The following is a 20,749-nucleotide window of genomic DNA, read 5'->3' as shown; positions in this document are numbered from 1 at the left end:
GGTATTATTTTAACATTGGCTGTCACTTATACAGACTGAGCCATTCAATGCTTCAAACTGTCCAGCATCCAAGACTACAGGCTGTTTTTGTTTCATATAATGATCATTTTCTGGAAACATAATTACAGTGTTGAATTATTATCATTAAAAAATGACTTAATCTTTATTGTTTTCCATAATAGAGGGAGGGAGTACCACGGATAAGGACTGAGGAGGTGTGGTATATGGTTAATATACAGCACCACGGATAAGGACTGAGGAGGTGTGGTATATGGTTAATTGTCCACGGACTGTTAAAGAGATACAAAACATGCCTTTTGAGACCTCCAACTCTCCCAGAAGGGAGAGAAAGAGAGACAAAGAGAGAGACAGAGAAAGTGACGTGGTAATTTCCTGTATTACTAAACATTGAGAGAGCAAACCACACACAAGTCAGAGTTATATTATAAAGTCCTTCTTTAATTATATGAGCTTCACCATAGCCCTTTTGACTCTCAGATCAATTCAGTGTCTATAAATGAATTCTCTGAGAGTGCTTACAAAACAGTTCTTAGTATCATTTATAGCCAAGACACACCCATCTCAACTCACATGACGAATAACAGATCTTAGGAACATTACAAAGGAAGACTTTACTTGAGAGAGGAGTATCCCATAGCCAGACAGCATTAGCTGTAAATTATCGTTCAGTTTGCTCTCTTAGACAAGGTTCTAATCTCGTTCTTGGTACCACTTAGGACCGAAACATTACCTCATCCAATGGCATATATCAATTGTCAATTCTAGATACGCCCATCTCAAATACACCCCCTCCTGGACAAGCTCACCGAGACAGTGAGCTTCTTAGGTCATATACTAGATCAAGGTAAGGGCAACCTCAGAGGGGCCATAAAATAGTTACAGACACATTCCCATAAGAAGACAAGCCTCCATTCTGTCCTCCTCCCCTTCTGATATTCTTCATAGCATCACATGGTTTAACAGATATATTGACATATGAAGACAAGCCAGACCTCTCCCCTCTCTGGGCCCCTAGTGACTAAGCCCTGGGAGAAGATAGAAGAAAATGAAACTGCCAACAGTATTATCCAAAAGAAAACATCCTAATCACAAATATCTCACATAAGCATTATGTAAATAAAACATCATATTTATCAATGTCACCTAACTAATTCTGATTCAGCCATGACAAGAGTGAGAGAGAGACAGAGTGAGAGAGACAGAGAGAGACAGAGAGAGACAGAGAGAGCGAGAGAGAGAGTAAATATATCTATCATCATTACAGTATCTTCTGAGGATGCATGTTATGAGGCAAGCAGTTTTTTAAGCAATAAGGCCTGAGGAGGTGTGATATATGGCCAATAAGGCCTGAAGAGGTGTGATATATGGCCAATAAGGCCTGAAGAGGTGTGATATATGGCCAATAAGACCTGAGGAGGTGTGATATATGGCCAATAAGGCCTGAGGAGGTGTGATATATGGCCAATAAGGCCTGAGGAGGTGTGATATATGGCCAATAAGGCCTGAGGAGGTGTGATATATGGCCAATAAGGCCTGAGGAGGTGTGATATATGGCCAATAAGACCTGAGGAGGTGTGATATATGGCCAATAAGGCCTGAAGAGGTGTGATATATGGCCAATAAGGCCTGAGGAGGTGTGATATATGGCCAATAAGGCCTGAGGAGGTGTGATATATGGCCAATAAGGCCTGAGGAGGTGTGATATATGGCCAATAAACCACGGCTAAGACTGTTCTTATACACGACGCAAAGCGGAGCGTCTGGATACAGCCCTTAGCCGTGGTATATTGGCCATACATCACAAACCCCTGAGGTACCTTATTGCTATTATAAACTGGTTAAATAGAACAGTAAATAAGTGTTTTTACATCATACTGTTGCGTCAAATACTGTTTCAGCCAATCAGCATCCAGCACCCTAACTACCTGGTTTATATAATGGGTCTAGTCTGGGATTGTGTGTTTACGAAGCTTATTGGTCATATTGGTAAACAATGAACCATCGTTACGTGTCTCGGTCTCTAGACACTTCCTGTTGTTGATGAGTGATGAGGAAGGTCGGGAAAACCATCCCCAACAACAGTCACTGTTTCCAGAGCGTCTGTTGTATTTCTGGCTCCCATCCACCAGGGGGTGGTAGTAGGCTGCTAGAAGCTCGTTACCGTATTACACATTGAAAAGGTAGTAAACAAGTAAACAGCATTCCAGGATTGGGGTCAGTTACATTTCAATTAATTCAGTTTAGAAAGTAAACCAAAATTCCAAATCCTATTTTCTTCATTGCTTTTCAATTAAAGCATTTAAGTTTACTTTCAGAATTGACTGAATTGAAATGGAATCGACCCAGACCCTGCAGTGTGTACACTGAGGACAGATCCAGAGTACAGCCTGATGACTCATGTGATGACATGGTCTTACCATGAAGAAGATGCCGGACACAGAGACCATGAGTCTGCTGAGTTTGTCAGTGAAGGGCTGGAAGGGCTCCGGCTTGCCAGAGATGGGGTTTAATCTCTCTATTCTGGAGAACTTGGCTTCCAACTGGGGCCGCAGATTCTCCTGGGACAAACACACATACACTCCAGTATATCATACCAATAACTCTGATATTTCTGACTGGTCCAATCATAGATACCCCCTGACCCAGTCAATACTAGAACCGTATCATAACTACAGTAGTATGTGCTCAGGACATATTATATGGATCAACCAGACATTGCTGACTGGTCCAATCATAGATACCCCCTGACCCAGTCAATCCTAGAACCGTATCATAACTACAGTAGTACGTGCTCAGGACATATTATATGGATCAACCAGACATTGCTGACTGGTCCAATCATAGATACCCCTGGCCCAGTCAATACTGGGACCGTATCATAACTACAGTAGTACGTGCTCAGGACATATTATATGGATCAACCAGACATTGCTGAGTAATGTCTGAATAGTAGTGTTGATGCAGTACCAGTCAACAGATTGGACACACCCTAGTCATTCCAGGGGTTTACTTTATAAGGACTATTTTTTACATTATAGAATAATAGTGAAGACATCAAAACTATGAAATAACACATATGGAATTATGTAGTAACCAAAAAAGTGTTAAAAAAATAAATGTAAAATATAAAATAAAAAGCCTAATAATAAAATTTAAAAAAAATTGTATATATATATATATATATATATATATATATATATATATATGTAGCAACCATTCAATGCCTCCTCAAATCTAATGAAATATTTACTTACAAGCCCTTAACCAACAATTCAGTTTTAAGAAAATAGAGTTAAGATAAATTTACTAAATAAAGTAATGTAAAAAAAAAAAGGTAACACAATAAAATAACAGATATGGTAGGAGTCAATGTGCAGGGGTTTAGGTTAGTTAGGTTAGTTTGTACATGTAGGTAGGGGTGAAGTGACTTTGCATAGATAATAAACAGTTTGTAGCAGCAGTGTACAAAACAAAGGGGGGGAGGGGGTCAATGTAAATAGTCCAGGTGGCCATTTGATTAATTGTTCAGCAGCTTGGGGGTAGAAGCTGTTAAGACGCCTCTTGGACCTAGACTTGGTCCTCCGGTGCCGCTTGTACTGGGCCGTACGCACTACCCTCTGTAGTGCCTTATGGTCAGATGCCGAGCAGTTGCCATGACAGGCGGTGATGCAACCGGTCAGGATGCTCTCGATGGTGCAGCTGTAGAACTTTCTGAGGATCTGATCAGTCTCCTGAGGGGGGAAAGGCGTTGTGGAACCCTCTTCATGACTTTCTTGGTGTGTTTGGACCATGTTAGTGGTGTGGACACCAAGGAACTTGGAACTCTCGACCTGCTCCACTTCAGCCCCGTCGATGTTAATGTGGGCCTGTCCGGCCCTCCTTTTCCTGTAGTCCACTATCAGCTCCTTTGTCTTGCTCACATTGAGGGAGAGGTTGTTGTCCTGGCACCACACGGCCAGGTCTCTGACCTTCCTATAGGCTGTCTCATCGTTGTCAGTGATCAGACCTACCACCGTTCTGTCATCAGCAAACTTAATGATGGTGTTGGAGTCGTGCCTGGCCACGCAGTCGTGGGTGAACAGGGAGTACAGGAGGGGACTGAGCACGCACCCCTGAGGGGACCCAGTGTTGACGATCTGTGTGGCAGATGTGTTGTTGTCTACCCTTACCACCTGGGGGCGGTGTGGTATACATTTTAACCAGAAAGGAAGAGAGATATTTTTTCAAACAACTATTTAATTATAAGATTTACAACAATGGAGCAGTTAACCGAATCCTTTTCTAGAAACTACTTCCTCTCCTCTATATGACAGTTAGTGTGTAGAAACAGAGTATAGAAACTACTTCCTCTCCTCTATATGACAGTTAGTGTGTAGAAACAGAGTTTAGAAACTACTTCCTTCCTCCTGGCCGCTCCAACCTTGGCCAACAGCTCTGCCCCCCCCCCCCCCCTCCCCGCTGCTACTCGCCCAAGCCTCCCCAGCTTCTCCTTTACCCAAATCCAGATAGCAGATGTTCTGAAAGAGCTGCAAAACCTGGACCCATACAAATCAGCTGGGCTTGACAATCTGGACCCTCTATTTCTGAAACTGTCCGCCGCCATTGTCGCACCCCCTATTACCAGCCTGTTCAACCTCTCCTTCGTATCATCTGAGATCCCCAAGGATTGGAAAGCTGCCGCGGTCATCCCCCTCTTCAAAGAGGGAGACACCCTGGACCCAAACTGTTACAGACCTATATCCATCCTGCCCTGCCTATCTAAGGTCTTCGAAAGCCAAGTCAACAAACAGATCACTGACCATCTCTAATCCCACCGTACCTTCTCCGCTGTGCAATCCGGTTTCCGAGCCGGTCACGGGTGCACCTCAGCCACGCTCAAGGTACTAAACGATATCATAACCGCCATCGATAAAAGACAGTACTGTGCAGCCGTCTTCATCGACCTGGCCAAGGCTTTCGACTCTGTCAATCACCATATTCTTATCGGCAGACTCAGTAGCCTCGGTTTTTCTAATGACTGCCTTGCCTGGTTCACCAACTACTTCGCAGACAGAGTCCAGTGTGTCAAATCAGAGGGCATGTTGTCCGGTCCTCTGGCAGTCTCTATGGGGGTACCACAGGGTTCAAATCTCGGGCCGACTCTTTTCTCTGTATATATCAATGATGTTGCTCTTGCTGCGGGCGATTCCCTGATCCACCTCTATGCAGACGACACCATTCTGTATACTTCTGGCCCTTCCTTGGACACTGTGCTATCTAACCTCCAAACGAGCTTCAATGCCATGCAACACTCCTTCCGTGGCCTCCAACTGCTCTTAAACGCTAGTAAAATCAAATGCATGCTTTTCAACCGGTCGCTGCCTGCACCCGCACGCCCGACTAGCATCACCACCCTGGATGGTTCCGACCTAGAATATGTGGACATCTATAAGTACCTAGGTGTCTGGCTAGACTGCAAACTCTCCTTCCAGACTCATATCAAACATCTCCAATCCAAAATCAAATCTAGAGTCGGCTTTCTATTTCGCAACAAAGCCTCCTTCACTCACGCCGCCAAACTTACCCTAGTAAAACTGACTATCCTTCCGATCCTCGACTTCGGCGATGTCATCTACAAAATAGCTTCCAATACTCTACTCAGCAAACTGGATGCAGTTTATCACAGTGCCATCCGTTTTGTTACTAAAGCACCTTATACGACCCACCACTGCGACCTGTATGCTCTAGTCGGCTGGCCCTCGCTACATGTTCGTCGTCAGACCCACTGGCTCCAGGTCATCTACAAGGCTATGCTAGGTAAAGCGCCGCCTTATGTCAGTTCACTGGTCACGATGGCAACACCCAACCGTAGCATGCGCTCCAGCAGGTGTAACTCACTGATCATCCCTAAAGCCAAAACCCCATTTGGCCGCCTTTCCTTCCAGTTCTCTGCTGCCTGCGACTGGAACGAATTGCAAAAATCTCTGAAGTTGGAGACTTTTATCTCCCTCAACAACTTTAAACATCTGCTATCTGAGCAGCTAACCGATCGCTGCAGCTGTACATAGTCCATCGGTATATAGCCCACCCAATTTACCTACCTCATCCCCATACTGTTTTTATTTATTTACTTTTCTGCTCTTTTGCACACCAGTATCTCTACTTGCACATGATCATCTGATGATTTATCACCCCAGTGTAAATCTGCTAAATTGTAATTATTCGCTCCTATGGCCTATTTATTGCCTACCTCCTCATGCCTTTTGCACACATTGTATATAGATTCTCTTTTTTTCCCTACTATGTTATTGACTTGTTTATTGTTTACTCCATGTGTAACTCTGTGTTGTTGTCTGTTCACACTGCTATGCTTTATCTTGGCCAGGTCGCAGTTGCAAATGAGAACTTGTTCTCAACTAGCCTACCTGGTTAAATAAAGGTGAAATAAAAAAATAAAAAAATATGACAGTTAGTGTGTAGAAACAGAGTATAGAAACGACTTCCTCTCCTCTATTTGACAGTTAGCAGATGTGTAGAAACAGGGGCGGAACAGAGTATAGAAAAAGCTTGTCTGTTCAGATTGCTGACGTTGACAAAGGCTCACACTCTTCTCTGTTACTTCCTGCCTGTTTCTATAGAGATGACTTCCTTCAGATAGTACTGAAACGGGATGTGTCACACCCTGCGGTCGTAACCCAAATGGCTCTTAGCTGTACTGCCTTGTGACTAAGTCAAAGACAAGCCTGAATCAGCAAAGAAATAGGAGCACATAACAAGAGACAATTCTCTAAGGTTATAGCCGATGTCAATGGTGACATCTGGTCTTACTGGGGTCTTTACATACTGGACAAAAACATAAACGCAACGTTACATATAAATGCAACAATTTCAAAGATTTTACTGAGTTACAGTTCATATAAGGAAATCAGTCATTTGAAATAAACTCATTAAGGCCCAAATCTCTAGATTTCACTTGACTGGGCAGGGGTGCAGCCATGGGTGGGCTTGGGAGGGCATAGGCCCACCCACTGGGGAGCCAGACAGAAATACTCCTCAGATTTTCTATCACGTTGATGTCAGAGTGATAATAGAGTGCTGAGTACCAGGCAGTTTGGTAATAATGACCATCAGCAGCATCAGACCTTGGAGAAGCCTAGTTACAGTGATGTGGAATTTAACTGCAGTCAAGACTCATGACCGCTGGTGTGGTGGTAATATGGTCACCGTAACAGCCCTGTTGGTGGAGTAACTACAATGTTATTGATCGTTTTCTCACAGCCATTAAACTCTAAGTGTTTTAACCTTTATTTAACGAGGCAAGTCAGTTAAGAACAAATTCTTATTTACAATGACGGCCTACCCTGGCCAAACCTGGTCAACGCTGGGCCAGCTGTGCGCCACCCTATGGGACTCCCAATCACGGCCGGATGTGATACAGCCTGGATTCCAACCAGGGACTGTAGTGACACCTCTTGTACTGAGATGCAGTGCCTTAGACCGCTGTGATACAGCCTGGAGTCAAACCAGGGACTGTAGTGACACCTCTTGCACTGAGATGCAGTGCCTTAGACCGCTGTGATACAGCCTGGATTCAAACCAGGGACTGTAGTGACACTGAGATGCAGTGCCTTAGACCCCTGTGATACAGCCTGGATTCAAACCAGGGACTGTAGTGACACTGAGATGCAGTGCCTTAGACCCCTGTGATACAGTCTGGATTCAAACCAGGGACTGTAGTGACACCTCTTGCAATGAGATGCAGTGCCTTAGACCCCTGCGCCACTCAGGAGCAGCGATCTAAGACTGAGCTGTTGAAAACCTACCTGGTTTTGGTCTTTGTGGTTGAATCTGTGTTTGAATTCCACTGAGGGACCTTACAGATACACTATATATACAGCAGTATGTTGACACCCCTTCATTTGAGTGGATTCTACTATTTCAGCCACACCCGTTGCTGACGTGTATAAAACCGAGCACATAGTCATGCAATCTCCAAACACTGGCAGTACAACGGCCTTACTGAAGAGCACAGTGACTTTCAACGTGGTCCTGTCATAGGATGCCACCTTTCCAACATGTCAGTTCGTAAAATGTCTGCCCAGCTAGAACTTGTAACGGGTCTCGTCGAAAGGATGAGACCAAGGCGCAGCGTTCTTGATAGACAGCTGTCCCTGATTGAGAACCATACCCTGCCAAAACATAGAAACACAAATCATAGAAATAAAGAACATAGAATGCCCACCCCAAATCACACCCTGACCAAATCACATAGAGACATAAAAAGGCTCTCTAAGGTCAGGACGTGACAGTCAGTCTGTTCTTGTTCTGAGAAATGAAGGCTATTCCATGCGAGAAATTGCCAAGAAACTGAAGATCTCGTACAATGCTGTGTACTACTCCCTTCACAGAACAGCGCAAACTGGCCCTAACCAGAATAGAAAGAGGAGTGGGAGGCCCCGGTGCACAACTGAGCAAGAGGACAAGTACATTAGAGTGTCTAGTTTGAGAAACAGACGCCTCACAAGTCCTCAACTGGCAGCTTCATTAAATAATACCCGCTAAACACCAGTCAACATCAACAGTGAAGAGGCGACTCCAGGATGCTGGCCTTCTAGGCAGAGTTGCAAAGAAAAAGACATATCTCAGACTGGCCAATAAAAAGTGAGGATTCACCATCTTCATCAAATGTTTTCATCATTTATCTGCAGATCATCAAAAAGCCTAGGCCTACCAGCAGCCTATGCAAATTAGGAAGCCAAATCATTGGCTCTCTGGTCGATGCAATTCGATAGGGTACACTCATGAGATAGGGTACACTCATGAGATAGGGTACACTCATGAGATAGGGTACACTCATGAGATAAGTCACTCACTTCAGCAAGCCCCGACATCCTAGGAAAGGAAACATCCTTTCGTTTACTTGTCCTGATGTGATACCATGGACATATAACCAGGTTGCCTGAATTATGAAAGGCAAAGAGAGATGTACACACACACACACACACACACACACACACACACACACACACACACACACACACACACACACACACACACACACACACACACACACACACACACACACACACACACACACACACACACACACACAACAACCACTTAAACCCTCTGTGAGACCCCTCTTTCAAAGTCACCAAAACCTCTTCTTCCAGCCATAACGGGTAACTGGGGATGTTTACACATAACCCTGAGCATGATGGGATGTTAAAACCTAAAACCTCTTGAGAATACAGGGGGTGCTGTTTCAACTTCGACATTTTGCGTCTCCAAATTAATCTTTTGTCAATAGGGGGAGCTGTTAGCACTTTTTTTTTTTTTGACATTGCCAAATTAAACTGCCTAGTACTCAATTCTTGCTCGTACAATATGCATATTATTGTTATTATTGGATAGAAAACACTCTCTAGTTTCTATAACCGTTGGAATTATGTCTCTGAGTGGAACAGAACTCTATCTACAGCACTTTTCCTGACAGGGAGTGAGATTTCAGAAATCTTGGCCTCTGGTCCCAGGTCAGTTTTAATGTCCCTGTGAATGCTATGAGGATACAAACACTGCCTACGCCTTCCTCTAGATGTCAGTAAGTGGTGACAATTTGAATGGGGTCGATTGCGCAATCTGGGACCTTATATAAGTCCCTGGGGCGGAAGTACCTTTCTTTTCTGCTCTGCGCTCGACGCACAATGGACATCGGACTGGCATCTTTCCAAGCCTTGGTTTAGCCAGTAATATATCACCGGTCATGTTTTTACTCGTTATAGGTGTTAAAAACATCATAAGGTAGTTAATTTAAACCGTTTTATAGCATTTTATATCCGTTTAGTGCGATTTTGAGGCATTTATTTGTGACGTCCTTCCATGAGCTGGGCACTTTCCCTGTACATACCGAACGTTAGTGGCCATTTCGACGGGACAAGAGGACATCTTTCGACCAAAAGACGATTAGACCGGAGAAAGGATACATTGATCAAGATTCCGATGGAAGAACAGCTCACAGTAAGAACTATTTATGATGATAAATCGCTGTTCTGTTGAAAAATGTTAAACGCATATATCGCCATTTTGTTTTGTGTAGCTTCGCTTTGGCGGACCCGGTATTGCACAGTAAGGATCATTTTAGAAATGTAATTCAGCGATTGCATTAAGAACTAATTTGTCTTTCGATTCCTGTCAACCCTGTATTTTTTAGTCAAGTTTATGATTAGTTATCGATTAGACTAGATCACTCTCAAAGATGGCGCCCGACATTTTCAGGCCAGTTTTGCTACTATTCTCATTGTATAACCACGTTTTTTTGTGGCTAAATATGCACATTTCCGAACAAACTCTATATGTATGTTGTAATATGATGTTACAGGAGTGTCATCGGAAGAATTCTGAGAAGGTTAGTGAAAAAATTAATATATTTTGGTGATCATAACGTTATCGCTCCCTTTGCCTTGAATTCATGCTGGGGTAACGTTTGCACATGTGGTATGCTAATATAACGATTTATTTGTGTTTTCGCTGTAAAACGCTTAGAAAATCTGAAATATTGTCTGAATTCACAAGATCTGTGTCTTTCCATTGCTATGCTTTGTCTATTTTTATGAAATGTTTTATGATGAGTAAATTGGTAATACACGTTGCTCTCTGTAGTAATTCTAGTCGCTTTGGGGAGATTTGTGATGGTGGCTGCAATGGCAAACTATGATTTATACCTGAAATATGCACATTTTTCTAACAAAACCTATGCTATACAATAAATATGTTATCAGACTGTCGTCTGATGAGGTTTTTTCTTGGTTAGTGGCTATTTATTTCTTTATTTGGTCGAATTGGTGATAGCTACCTCTCACTTGGTTATGAATGCAGCATTAAATATACCATGGCTAAGGGCTGTTCTTTAACACCTCAATCACACCTACAGTGTTTTTGCACAAAATGGTACGGATATGTGTCCAACAAAAGTTCAACATTCACGCCTCGATGAATTGGTGATAGTTAGTGATGGAGTGGAAAAATAGTGGAGTAAAAAAAATGGTGTCTTTTGCTAACGTGGTTAGCTAATAGATTTACATATTGTGTCTTCCCTGTAAAACATTTTAAAAATCAGAAATGGTGGCTATTTTCACAAGAAGTGTATCTTTCATCTGGTGTCTTGGACTTGTGATTTAATGATATTTAGATGCTACAATTTACTTGTGACGCTATGCTAGCTATGCTAGTCAGTGGGGGGGGGGGGGTGGGGGGTGCTCCCGGATCCGGGTTTCTGAGGCAGTAAAAGTTAACCAGCTCAGCTATAGACTACACCAGCATGACTAGTATCTATGTGGACTCTACTACAGTTTAACCAGCTCAGCTATAGACTACACCCGCATGACTAGTATCTATGTGGACCCTACTACAGTTTAACCAGCTCAGCAGTACCTCCTACATAGAGCCAAAACCCAGGATAGAGGGGCTGAGTGAATGTGGTCTGGACACTGTGGAGGAGGGTCATTGTGTCAGAGACACTGTAGAAGGACAGAGTACCTGCCTTGTGATCCAGGTACACTCCTACTCTGGAGGACTGAGCGCCTGATATTTTAGTCTTAACACTATTGTGTCTGAAACAGTAATCACCTCTATAGTACTCTAAACTCCAGGACTTGTTATTGCGTCCAAATCCACCATCTCTCTCTGTTCTGCTGATGTCTTTATATGAGACTGCTGTGTCAACATAACCACTCCCCAGTCCACTCCACCTCCCAGTAACAGCGTCCAGACAGACCCTCTCTACACAGAACCTGACAGTAGTATGTGAATCTGTCTGGATGGTCAGGATATGGTTGGACTTGGCGTGTATAGGTCACCTTTCTGTTCCCTTTAGACAGAGAGAGGAGTGTGTGTGCTGTGTTTGGGTCCAGTGTGAGCTGACAGGAATCTGGGAGAAGAGCAGAGCAGAGACCAATGAGGGGAGTCAGAACAATAAGTTAAGTCAGATACTGTATCTACTCTGCCTTTGATTAGAGCACAGCAGAGATCAAATCAGAGAAATATGAGGAGTCAGATAGATACCCAGTCTTTGATTAGATCTACTATTGCTATATATTTCTAGAGGGATTGTTAGGAGTGTCAGTAAAAAGAGACTGTTAGTTACTTCACAATAAAGAGACTCACATTGTAACAAGTGTTCTCTGGTCTTGGGCTCTGGAGGCAGTACAACATCCACTATATTCACTACAGACACACAAACACATTGACAGAGAGAGGGAATGTTATCATCAGACCATATTCCACATGTATATGACTAGTAGGGAACTTTCAATGGTCTAAAGTTGATGTTCTTATTGTTTTCAACACACCTGTAGTGGAGATCTTGGTCCATTCTCCTTTAAGGAAGTCTTCTAGTTTCTCTCTCAGTTCAGACACAGTCTTACTCACATCTCCAAAGTACTGAAGAGGACGGACAACGATGCTGGGTAAGTCTGAAGATACACTGATACTGGAGAGAGACTGATAACTCTGGAGAGAGAGAGAGAGAGAGAGAGAGGGACAGAGGGAGAGAGAGGGACAGAGGGAGAGAGAGGGAGAGCGAGGGACAGAGGGAGAGCGAGAGAGAGGGACAGACCGAGAGAGACAGAGAGAGAGAGAGGGACAGAGAGAGAGACACAGAGAGACAGAGAGAGAGAGAGAGAGAGAGAGAGAGAGAGAGAGAATTAGCCCAGCAGGAGAAGCTCTCCCTTGATAAAGATACCCCCACCCCAAGCGGGTCAGACCAAAACTCTTCATCATATAACCCCACAGACGAGCAACCCTCAGCAGACAGTCAACCTCCCAGTACAGAGTACTTCTTCCTCATTGAAATGAAGGATAAATTTACCCAGCTGGAGGTAAGGCAGGTTGAGCTGGAACAGCAGGTGATTAAACTCCAGTCAGCACAGACCCAGACAACAGTCCAGCACAACAAAAAACCCTTAACCAGACCCAGAGTGCTGGAGGTGGAGAGAGACATATCTGCACTCTGGACAGTGGTGAGACAACTTCAACAGGAGAAAGAGCAGAAGCAGGAGCAGGAGCAGAACAAAGCACTAGAGGAGAGGTTCAGACTGCTGGAGGAGAGGGAGAGGGGGATGGAGGAGAGGATCAGACTGCTGGAGGAGAGGTTGAGGGGGATGGCATGTGACAGAGAACAACCCACTAGGGAGGTGGCCATCCCCACAGAGACGCCAGCAGAACAGCCCACCTCAGCACCCGACAAAAGTCTCGACACCACAGCAGAACAGTCTACACCAGACCCTGACCATAGAGTCGACATCACAGCAGAACAGACAAAAGAAAAACCCCAAGCCCAGCTGCTCTCACCCCCTCTGAGCACCCCCCTGTCAACCACCCTGATAGCCCTCCTGACAACCCCCCCACACCCACTGAGGACAAACACAAGACACAGATTGTTCTCCTTATGGACTCAAATGGGAAATATATAGAAGAAAAAAAACTTTTTCCCAAACACAGTGTGTCTAAACTCTGGTGTCCAAACACCCAGCGCGCCCTAGACCTTCTGTCTGAGGACAAACTAGGCTCACCTAGCCACATAATAATACACACAGGCACAAACGACCTGAGAGCACAGCAGGAAAGGGTGGCCACAGCACTGAAGGGAGTGATTGAAAAAGCTTCTTCTACTTTCCCCAACGCACAAGTGGTTATCTCCACCCTGCTACCACGAAAAGACTTCCACCCTGCTACAATACAGCGGGTAAACGCAAGCATTTCCCGTGACTGTGCCTCAAAACCAAATGTTTTCCTGGCCCACCACTTCACCCTGGACTTGAACAGCCTCTATGACCAGGTCCACCTATACAAGGCAGCAGTGCCCACCTTTGCCCGGACTCTAAAGGACATCGCTCTCAAACGCAGCCCCAACACTTCACACAGGAGCAACAGATCAAGAGACACCCCACCCAGACCAGCGAGACACCCTCCAAGACCTGCAGGACCCCCCCTGGACCTACACATAGAGGACCCACGCCAAGAGGACTTACATCCAGACCACAGCACCCCCAGACACATTCACACCCCCACCCCAACCAATCAACACCCCCCCCACATCAACCATGCCCACACCCCATTTAGGCCCCCTCAGATCAGACCTATGCCACTCCTGCCCACCCCATGCACCCCACCCCCGCAAAGAGGGCATCAACATGGAAGTCACACATACGCCCAGGTAGTAAGCGGGCAAACAGGCCCAACCCCCACTCTTACACTCGCCCAAGCCAACGGCATGTACCAGATGCTCAGCAGGCTCTGCTCACACTTACTGGCCTGAGGCCAAACCACGACCAACAACATTGGACACTTTATGGAACAAAAAGCCTTCACTATATCATCCTGGAATATCCAAGGCCTGAGGTCATCTGCCATTTGTAATGTCTTTATTGTTTTGAAACTTCTGTATGTGTAATGTTTACTGTTCATTTTTATTGTTTATTTCACTTTTGTATATTATCTACCTCACTTGCTTTGGCAATGTTAACACATGTTTCCCATGCCAATAAAGCCCCTTGAATTGAATTGAGAGGGACAGACAGAGAGAAAGGGATGGTCAGAGAAAGAGGGACAGACAGAGAGAGAGAGACAGACAGGACAACATAATGATGTAGATGAATAGTTTCACATGAAGTTAATTTCATATCACATGTAACAAGACAGTTTAGTTACCTGGAGGAAATGGATGTGATCCTCTGTGTGTGAGAGCTGCTCCAGCTCAGTGCTTCTCTTCCTCAGCTCAGCTATCTCCTGCTTCAGTTGCTCCAGGAGTCCTTCAGCTTGACTCACTTGAGCCTTCTCTTGGGCTCTGATCAGCTCCTTCACCTCAGAGCTCCTTCTCTCAATGGAGCGGATCAGCTCAGTAAAGATCTGATCACTGTCCTCCACTGCTGCCTGTGCAGAGCGCTGTTAAGAGAGAGAGAGAGAGACAGAGAGAGAGAGACAGAGAGAGAGAGAGAGAGAGAGAGAGAGAGACAGAGAGAGACAGTAGGTACAGTAGCCTCTGCAACTCATTGAGTCAGAACTCTGCCACCCTGCTCTCCAGGTCGAACCAGGCCTTGTACTCCCTCCTGGACAGACAGGTACAGAACACCTCTTGGTCCTGCTCTACTCTCCTCCCTCCTGGACAGACAGGTACAGAACACCTCTTGGTCCTGCTCTACTCTCCTCCCTCCTGGACAGGCAGGTACAGAACACCTCTTGGTCCTGCTCTACTCTCCTCCCTCCTGGACAGACAGGTACAGAACACCTCTTGGTCCTGCTCTACTCTCCTCCCTCCTGGACAGACAGGTACAGAACACCTCTTGGTCCTGCTCTACTCTCCTCCATCCTGGACAGGCAGGTACAGAACACCTCTTGGTCCTGCTCTACTCTCCTCCCTCCTGGACAGACAGGTACAGAACACCTCTTGGCCCTGCTCTACTCTCCTCCCTCCTGGACAGACAGGTACAGAACACCTCTTGGTCCTGCTCTACTCTCCTCCCTCCTGGACAGACAGGTACAGAACACGTCTTGGTCCTGCTCTACTCTCCCCCCTCCTGGACAGGCAGGTAAAGAACACCTCTTGGTCCTGCTCTACTCTCCTCCCTCCTGGACAGACAGGTACAGAACACCTCTTGGTCCTGCTCTACTCTCCTCCCTCCTTGTACCCCCTCCGGTAGCCTGCCCCGTAGCAGAGCTAGACCCAGCCTCTGCCCCCTGAGACCTAGTAGGCTGGACAATAGAACGAGTCCAAATGACCTCCAGCAGGCCACAAATGTGCATTTGTCAGCATATGGTCTCACAAGGGGTCTGAGGATCTCATCTCGGTACCTAATGGCAGTCAGGCTACCTCTGGCGAGCACATGGAGGGCTGTGCGGCCCCACAAAGAAATGCCACCCCACACCATGACTGACCCACCGCCAAACCGGTCATGCTGGAGGATGTTGCAGGCAGCAGAACGTTCTCCACGGCGTCTCCAGACTCTGTCACGTCTGTCACATGTGCTCATGTGCTCAGTGTGAACCTGCTTTCATCTGTGAAGAGCACAGGGCGCCAGTGGCGAATTTGCCAATCTTGGTGTTCTCTGGCAAATGCCAAACGTCCTGCACGGTGTTGGGCTGTAAGCACAACCCCCACCTGTGGACGTCGGGCCCTCATACCACCCTCATGGAGTCTGTTTCTGACCGTTTGAGCAGACACATGCACATTTGTGGCCTGCTGGAGGTCATTTTGCAGGGCTCTGGCAGTGCACCTCCTTGCACAAAGGCGGAGGTAGCGGTCCTGCTGCTGGGTTGTTGCCCTCCTACGGCCTCCTCCACGTCGCCTGATGTACTGGCCTGTCTCCTGGTAGCGCCTCCATGCTCTGGACACTACGCTGACAGACACAGCAAACCTTTTTGCCACAGCTCGCATTGATGTGCCATCCTGGATGAACTGCACTACCTGAGCCACTTGTGTGGGTTGTAGACTCCGTCTCATGCTACCACTAGAGTGAAAGCACCGCCAGCATTCAAAAGTGACCAAAACATCAGCCAGGAAGCATAGGAACTGAGAAGTGGTCTGTGGTCACCACCTGCAGAACCATTCCTTTATTGGGGGTGTCTTGCTAATTGCCTATAATTTCCACCTTTTGTCTATTCCATTTGCACAACAGCATGTGAAATGTATTGTCAATCAGTGTTGCTTCCTAAGTGGACAGTTTGATTTCACAGAAGTGTGATTGACTTGGAGTTACATTGTGTTGTTTAAGTGTTCCCTTTATTTTTTTGAGCAGTGTATTTTACTTTTTGATACAAATAATAAAACACCCTTCCAACTAACCCTACACTCATTAAAAACCCACTACCCCATTCCACTACTTTGACCCTATCTGCTCCTGCACCATGCCAACTAACCCTACACTCATTAAAAACCCACTACCCCATTCCACTACTTTGACCCTATCTGCTCCTGCACAATGACAACTAACCCTACACTCATTAAAAACCCACTACCCCATTCCACTACTTTGACCCTATCTGCTCCTGCACCATGACAACTAACCCTACACTCATTAAAAACCCACTACACCATTCCACTACTTTGACCCTATCTGCTCCTGCACCATGACAACTAACCCTACACTCATTAAAAACCCACTATCCCATTCCACTACTTTGACCCTATCTGCTCCTGCACCATGCCAACGACCTGGGAGGACGGGACACCACCACTCAACACGCCCTGGAACTCTTCAGATGTCAAATCTCGTATGACCAAATACTTCTCTGGTTCTGAACTCTTCACCACACCTTCTACCTCACTTAACTCTCCCTCATTCATTTCCATTTCACCTCCAGAACTCAGTCTGGCGCACGACTCACTCTATTTGCACTTGAATTATAACATTTGAAATGTCTCTATTCCTTTGAAAATAAATGTTGAGTAATGTTTACTGTTCATTTATGATTGTTTATTATCTACTTCACTTCTTTGGCATAGTAAAGATATGTTTCCCATGCCAATAAATATCTTTGAATTGAATTGAGAGAGAGCTCCATGTTAATGTATAGGGGACATGAGTCAGTCATGGTTACTCATGGTTATGTGATGAGGTAGCCCCGCCTGCTACTTCTAAATCAATGTCGGTCCAATAGGGAATGTCCTCTTGGTGTAACGGTCAAGATGTTGGTTTCTCCCACGGTAGACCTGGGTTCATATCCCATCAGTTACATTAAACAGTCTATTCTCTAAAAGGGGTCCAGACAGCCTGTTCCCAACAGTGGGGTCAGTGGGATTGGATAAGGACCCCTCTCTCTCTCTCTCTGATTGGAGGAGAGAAGTGAAATGGTGTGTCTCCTCTGGTCAACAATACTCACCTTGAAAGACTCCACATCCTGTTGGAGCTCCTTCAGCTTCTTCTCTCTCTGCTGGACCTTCTGCTGACTCATCCCCAGCTGCCTCTGTGGAGAATCACTCTTCAATGAGCTATCAAGCTTTATTAGTCCAGTAGATCAATGGTATAGTAATGTGATATAGGACCCATAGAAGATAGGGATACAAATATTGAGGAAGTGTCTGTCTGAAATTATATCATTATGTTGTCATGTGAATGATTATAGTTTTAACAGTACACAAATCAGGGAGTTGATTTGATAACTAATGATAATGGTGTTTGATAACTAATGATAATGAAGTTTGATAACTAATGATAATGGTGTTTGACTTGTTGGATTCTAGCTAGAAATATATTTATCCATGTTACCATACTATAACGTATTGATGACTTTACATGTATAAGGAATGTATATGTTGGGGTCAATGACGGGGGGATAGGAACTGGGTGTATGGAAAGTTACCGAGAGAGACAAGGGGAAGTGCTGAAATATTCTGTTCAAACTTGTTATTGTTGAATATCAATGTTCCTAAAGAGGGAGGCAAAGGGCAACTAGTTTCAGTCTCTGATAAGGCAGGCCAGCTGCAGAACTAGGGAGGAGCCAGGAATTCAACAGACTAGTTAGTCTCTGATAAGGCAGGCCAGCTGCAGAACTAGGGAGGAGCCAGGAATTCAACAGTCTAGTTAGTCTCTGATAAGGCAGGCCAGCTGCAGAACTAGGGAGGAGCCAGGAATTCAACAGACTAGTTAGTCCCTGATGAGGCAGGCCAGCTGCAGAACTAGGGAGGAGCCAGGAATTCAGCAGTCTAGTTAGTCTCTGACAAGGCAGGCCAGCTGCAGAACTAGGGAGGAGCCAGGAATTCAACAGACTAGTTAGTCTCTGATAAGGCAGGCCAGCTGCAGAACTAGGGAGGAGCCAGGAATTCAGCAGTCTAGTTAGTCTCTGACAAGGCAGGCCAGCTGCAGAACTAGGGAGGAGCCAGGAATTCAACAGTCTAGTTAGTCTCTAAGGCAGGCCAGCTGCAGAACTAGGGAGGAGCCAGGAATTCAACAGTCTAGTTAGTCTCTGATAAGGCAGGCCAGCTGCAGAACTAGGGAGGAGCCAGGAATTCAACAGACTAGTTAGTCTATGATAAGACAGGCCAGCTGCAGAACTAGGGAGAAGCCAGGAATTCAACAGTCTAGTTAGTCTCTGATAAGACAGGCCAGCTGCAGAACTAGGGAGGAGCCAGGAATTCAACAGTCTAGTTAGTCTCTGATAAGGCAGGCCAGCTGCAGATCTAGGGAGGAGCCAGGAATTCAACAGTCTAGTTAGTCTCTGATAAGACAGGCCAGCTGCAGAACTAGGGAGGAGCGAGTAATTCGTCTCGAGGTCAAGCCACCACAACGACCGTCCTACTACAGTCCTATCTCACACACATACACTTCCACACCCACGAAGGTTTAAGCATCAGACAGGGCCATGACTACACCAATGAGAGGAACCAATTCAGTTCCTGCCTAGCAACAGAGATACATTGGCTGTCTGGATGTGTAAGGAGTTGATCCTGCCTAGCAACAGAGATGTTTGGCTGTCTAGATGTGTAAGGAGTTGATCCTGCCTAGCAACAGATATGTATTGGCTGTCTAGATGTGTAAGGAGTTGATCCCGCCTAGCAGGAGGTTATAAATATATGTTCTTGTGTAATCATACATTGTCTTTGCAGCTGTATGACCCAGTGGGTGAATAAACTTGGTTTGAGTTTTTACTCTGTTCAGAACCTAACAGACTATAAAATGGTGATACATTTGAAGAATCTGGGTTAACATATCTATATAGTCAAGGTTTGTGTTCATATTTGTGGATCCATTTCATTTGAATGATCTCATATTCAAACAGCCTTAGTTCCTTCTGTATCTTTCATTTTTTGTTTGTCAGACAGTCACCAGCAAGTTGTTCTGGTCTTACCTGTTTCTCAGTCCTCTCTGCTGCAGCTGACACTGTATCATGGCCTTTATGTTCATCCATTGTACACAGATAACAGATACACTGCTGATCGGTACGACAGTAAACCTCTAGCAGTTTGTCATGATGAGAGCAGATCTTCTCCTGTAGTTGTGCGGTGGCTTTGACCAGCTTGTGCTTCTTCAAAGCAGGAGATTCATAGTGAGATTGGAGGTGAGTCTCACAGTAAGAGGCCAGACACACCAGACAGGACATGAGGGCTTTCTGCTTTCTGGTCCCAGAGCAGACATCACACGCCACATCTCCAGGTCCAGCATAGCACAGAGTAGGAGGTGGAGCAGCCTGGAGTCCTGTCTTCCTCAGTTTCTCCACCATATCAGCCAACATGTTATTTTTCCTCAGATTAGGCCTTGGAGTGAAGGTCTCTCTGCACTGAGGACAGCTATAGACCCCTTTCAGAACATCCTGATCCCAGCAGCCCTCAATACAGATTCTACAGTAATTGTGTCCACAGGGGATGGTGACTGGTTCCTTCAGTAGATCCAGACAGACAGAACAACAGAACTGGTCCTGGTCCAGAAGATCTCCCTGTTGAGCCATTTGGATGGTTGTTCACTCTCACACAGACAGACGACACAGAGACTCAGATCAGTTTCATTTCCACAGAAGAGAGTTTTTGGGAGGTATGGACTTTCTGGTTCTACCAGATAGGTGAGTTTGGAGAGAGGGAGGGGTTAGAGAGAGGGAGGGGTTAGAGGGAGAGAGAGAGAGAGAGAGAGAGAAATGCATGCAACGTCGAGAAGGAGACAAATATTTTAGTTCCTAGGTTAAATTATAGTTCCTGGTTACATTTTATTTAATCCATTTATAAAAAGACTGTAATGTAACCAAATGTGGAAAAAGTCAAGGTGTC

The 20,749-nt window shown here is 45.4% G+C and overlaps 2 protein-coding genes across 2 annotated transcripts in view; both read right to left on the bottom strand.

Moving 5' to 3' along the window:
- Positions 1-263: 263 nt before the first annotated feature.
- LOC139577493 (E3 ubiquitin/ISG15 ligase TRIM25-like) overlaps positions 264-20,749 on the bottom strand; it is a 54,487-nt gene continuing 34,001 nt past the window's right edge. The window contains exons 6-8 of the mRNA XM_071404510.1: positions 11,856-11,926; positions 2,439-2,579; positions 264-1,046 (exon numbers count right to left, since the gene is read on the bottom strand). Coding sequence (XP_071260611.1) covers positions 978-1,046; positions 2,439-2,579; positions 11,856-11,926 — 281 coding nt within the window. The 3' untranslated portion in view covers positions 264-977. The remainder of the gene's footprint in view (positions 1,047-2,438; positions 2,580-11,855; positions 11,927-20,749) is intronic.
- On the bottom strand, positions 12,960-20,493 carry LOC139577906 (E3 ubiquitin/ISG15 ligase TRIM25-like). The gene is made up of 4 exons (XM_071405035.1): positions 19,840-20,493; positions 17,875-17,958; positions 14,707-14,940; positions 12,960-13,025 (listed from the first exon to the last, which is right to left on the bottom strand). Exons 1-4 carry the CDS (start codon positions 20,434-20,436, stop codon positions 12,960-12,962), a joined length of 981 nt encoding a protein of 326 aa, XP_071261136.1. The 5' UTR covers positions 20,437-20,493.

The sequence above is a fragment of the Salvelinus alpinus genome, chromosome 6, assembly GCF_045679555.1.
Source record: "Salvelinus alpinus chromosome 6, SLU_Salpinus.1, whole genome shotgun sequence".
NCBI lineage: Eukaryota > Metazoa > Chordata > Actinopteri > Salmoniformes > Salmonidae > Salvelinus > Salvelinus alpinus.
Note: the sequence above shows the minus strand (reverse complement) of the source record. Positions and strands in the feature narration are given on the sequence as shown.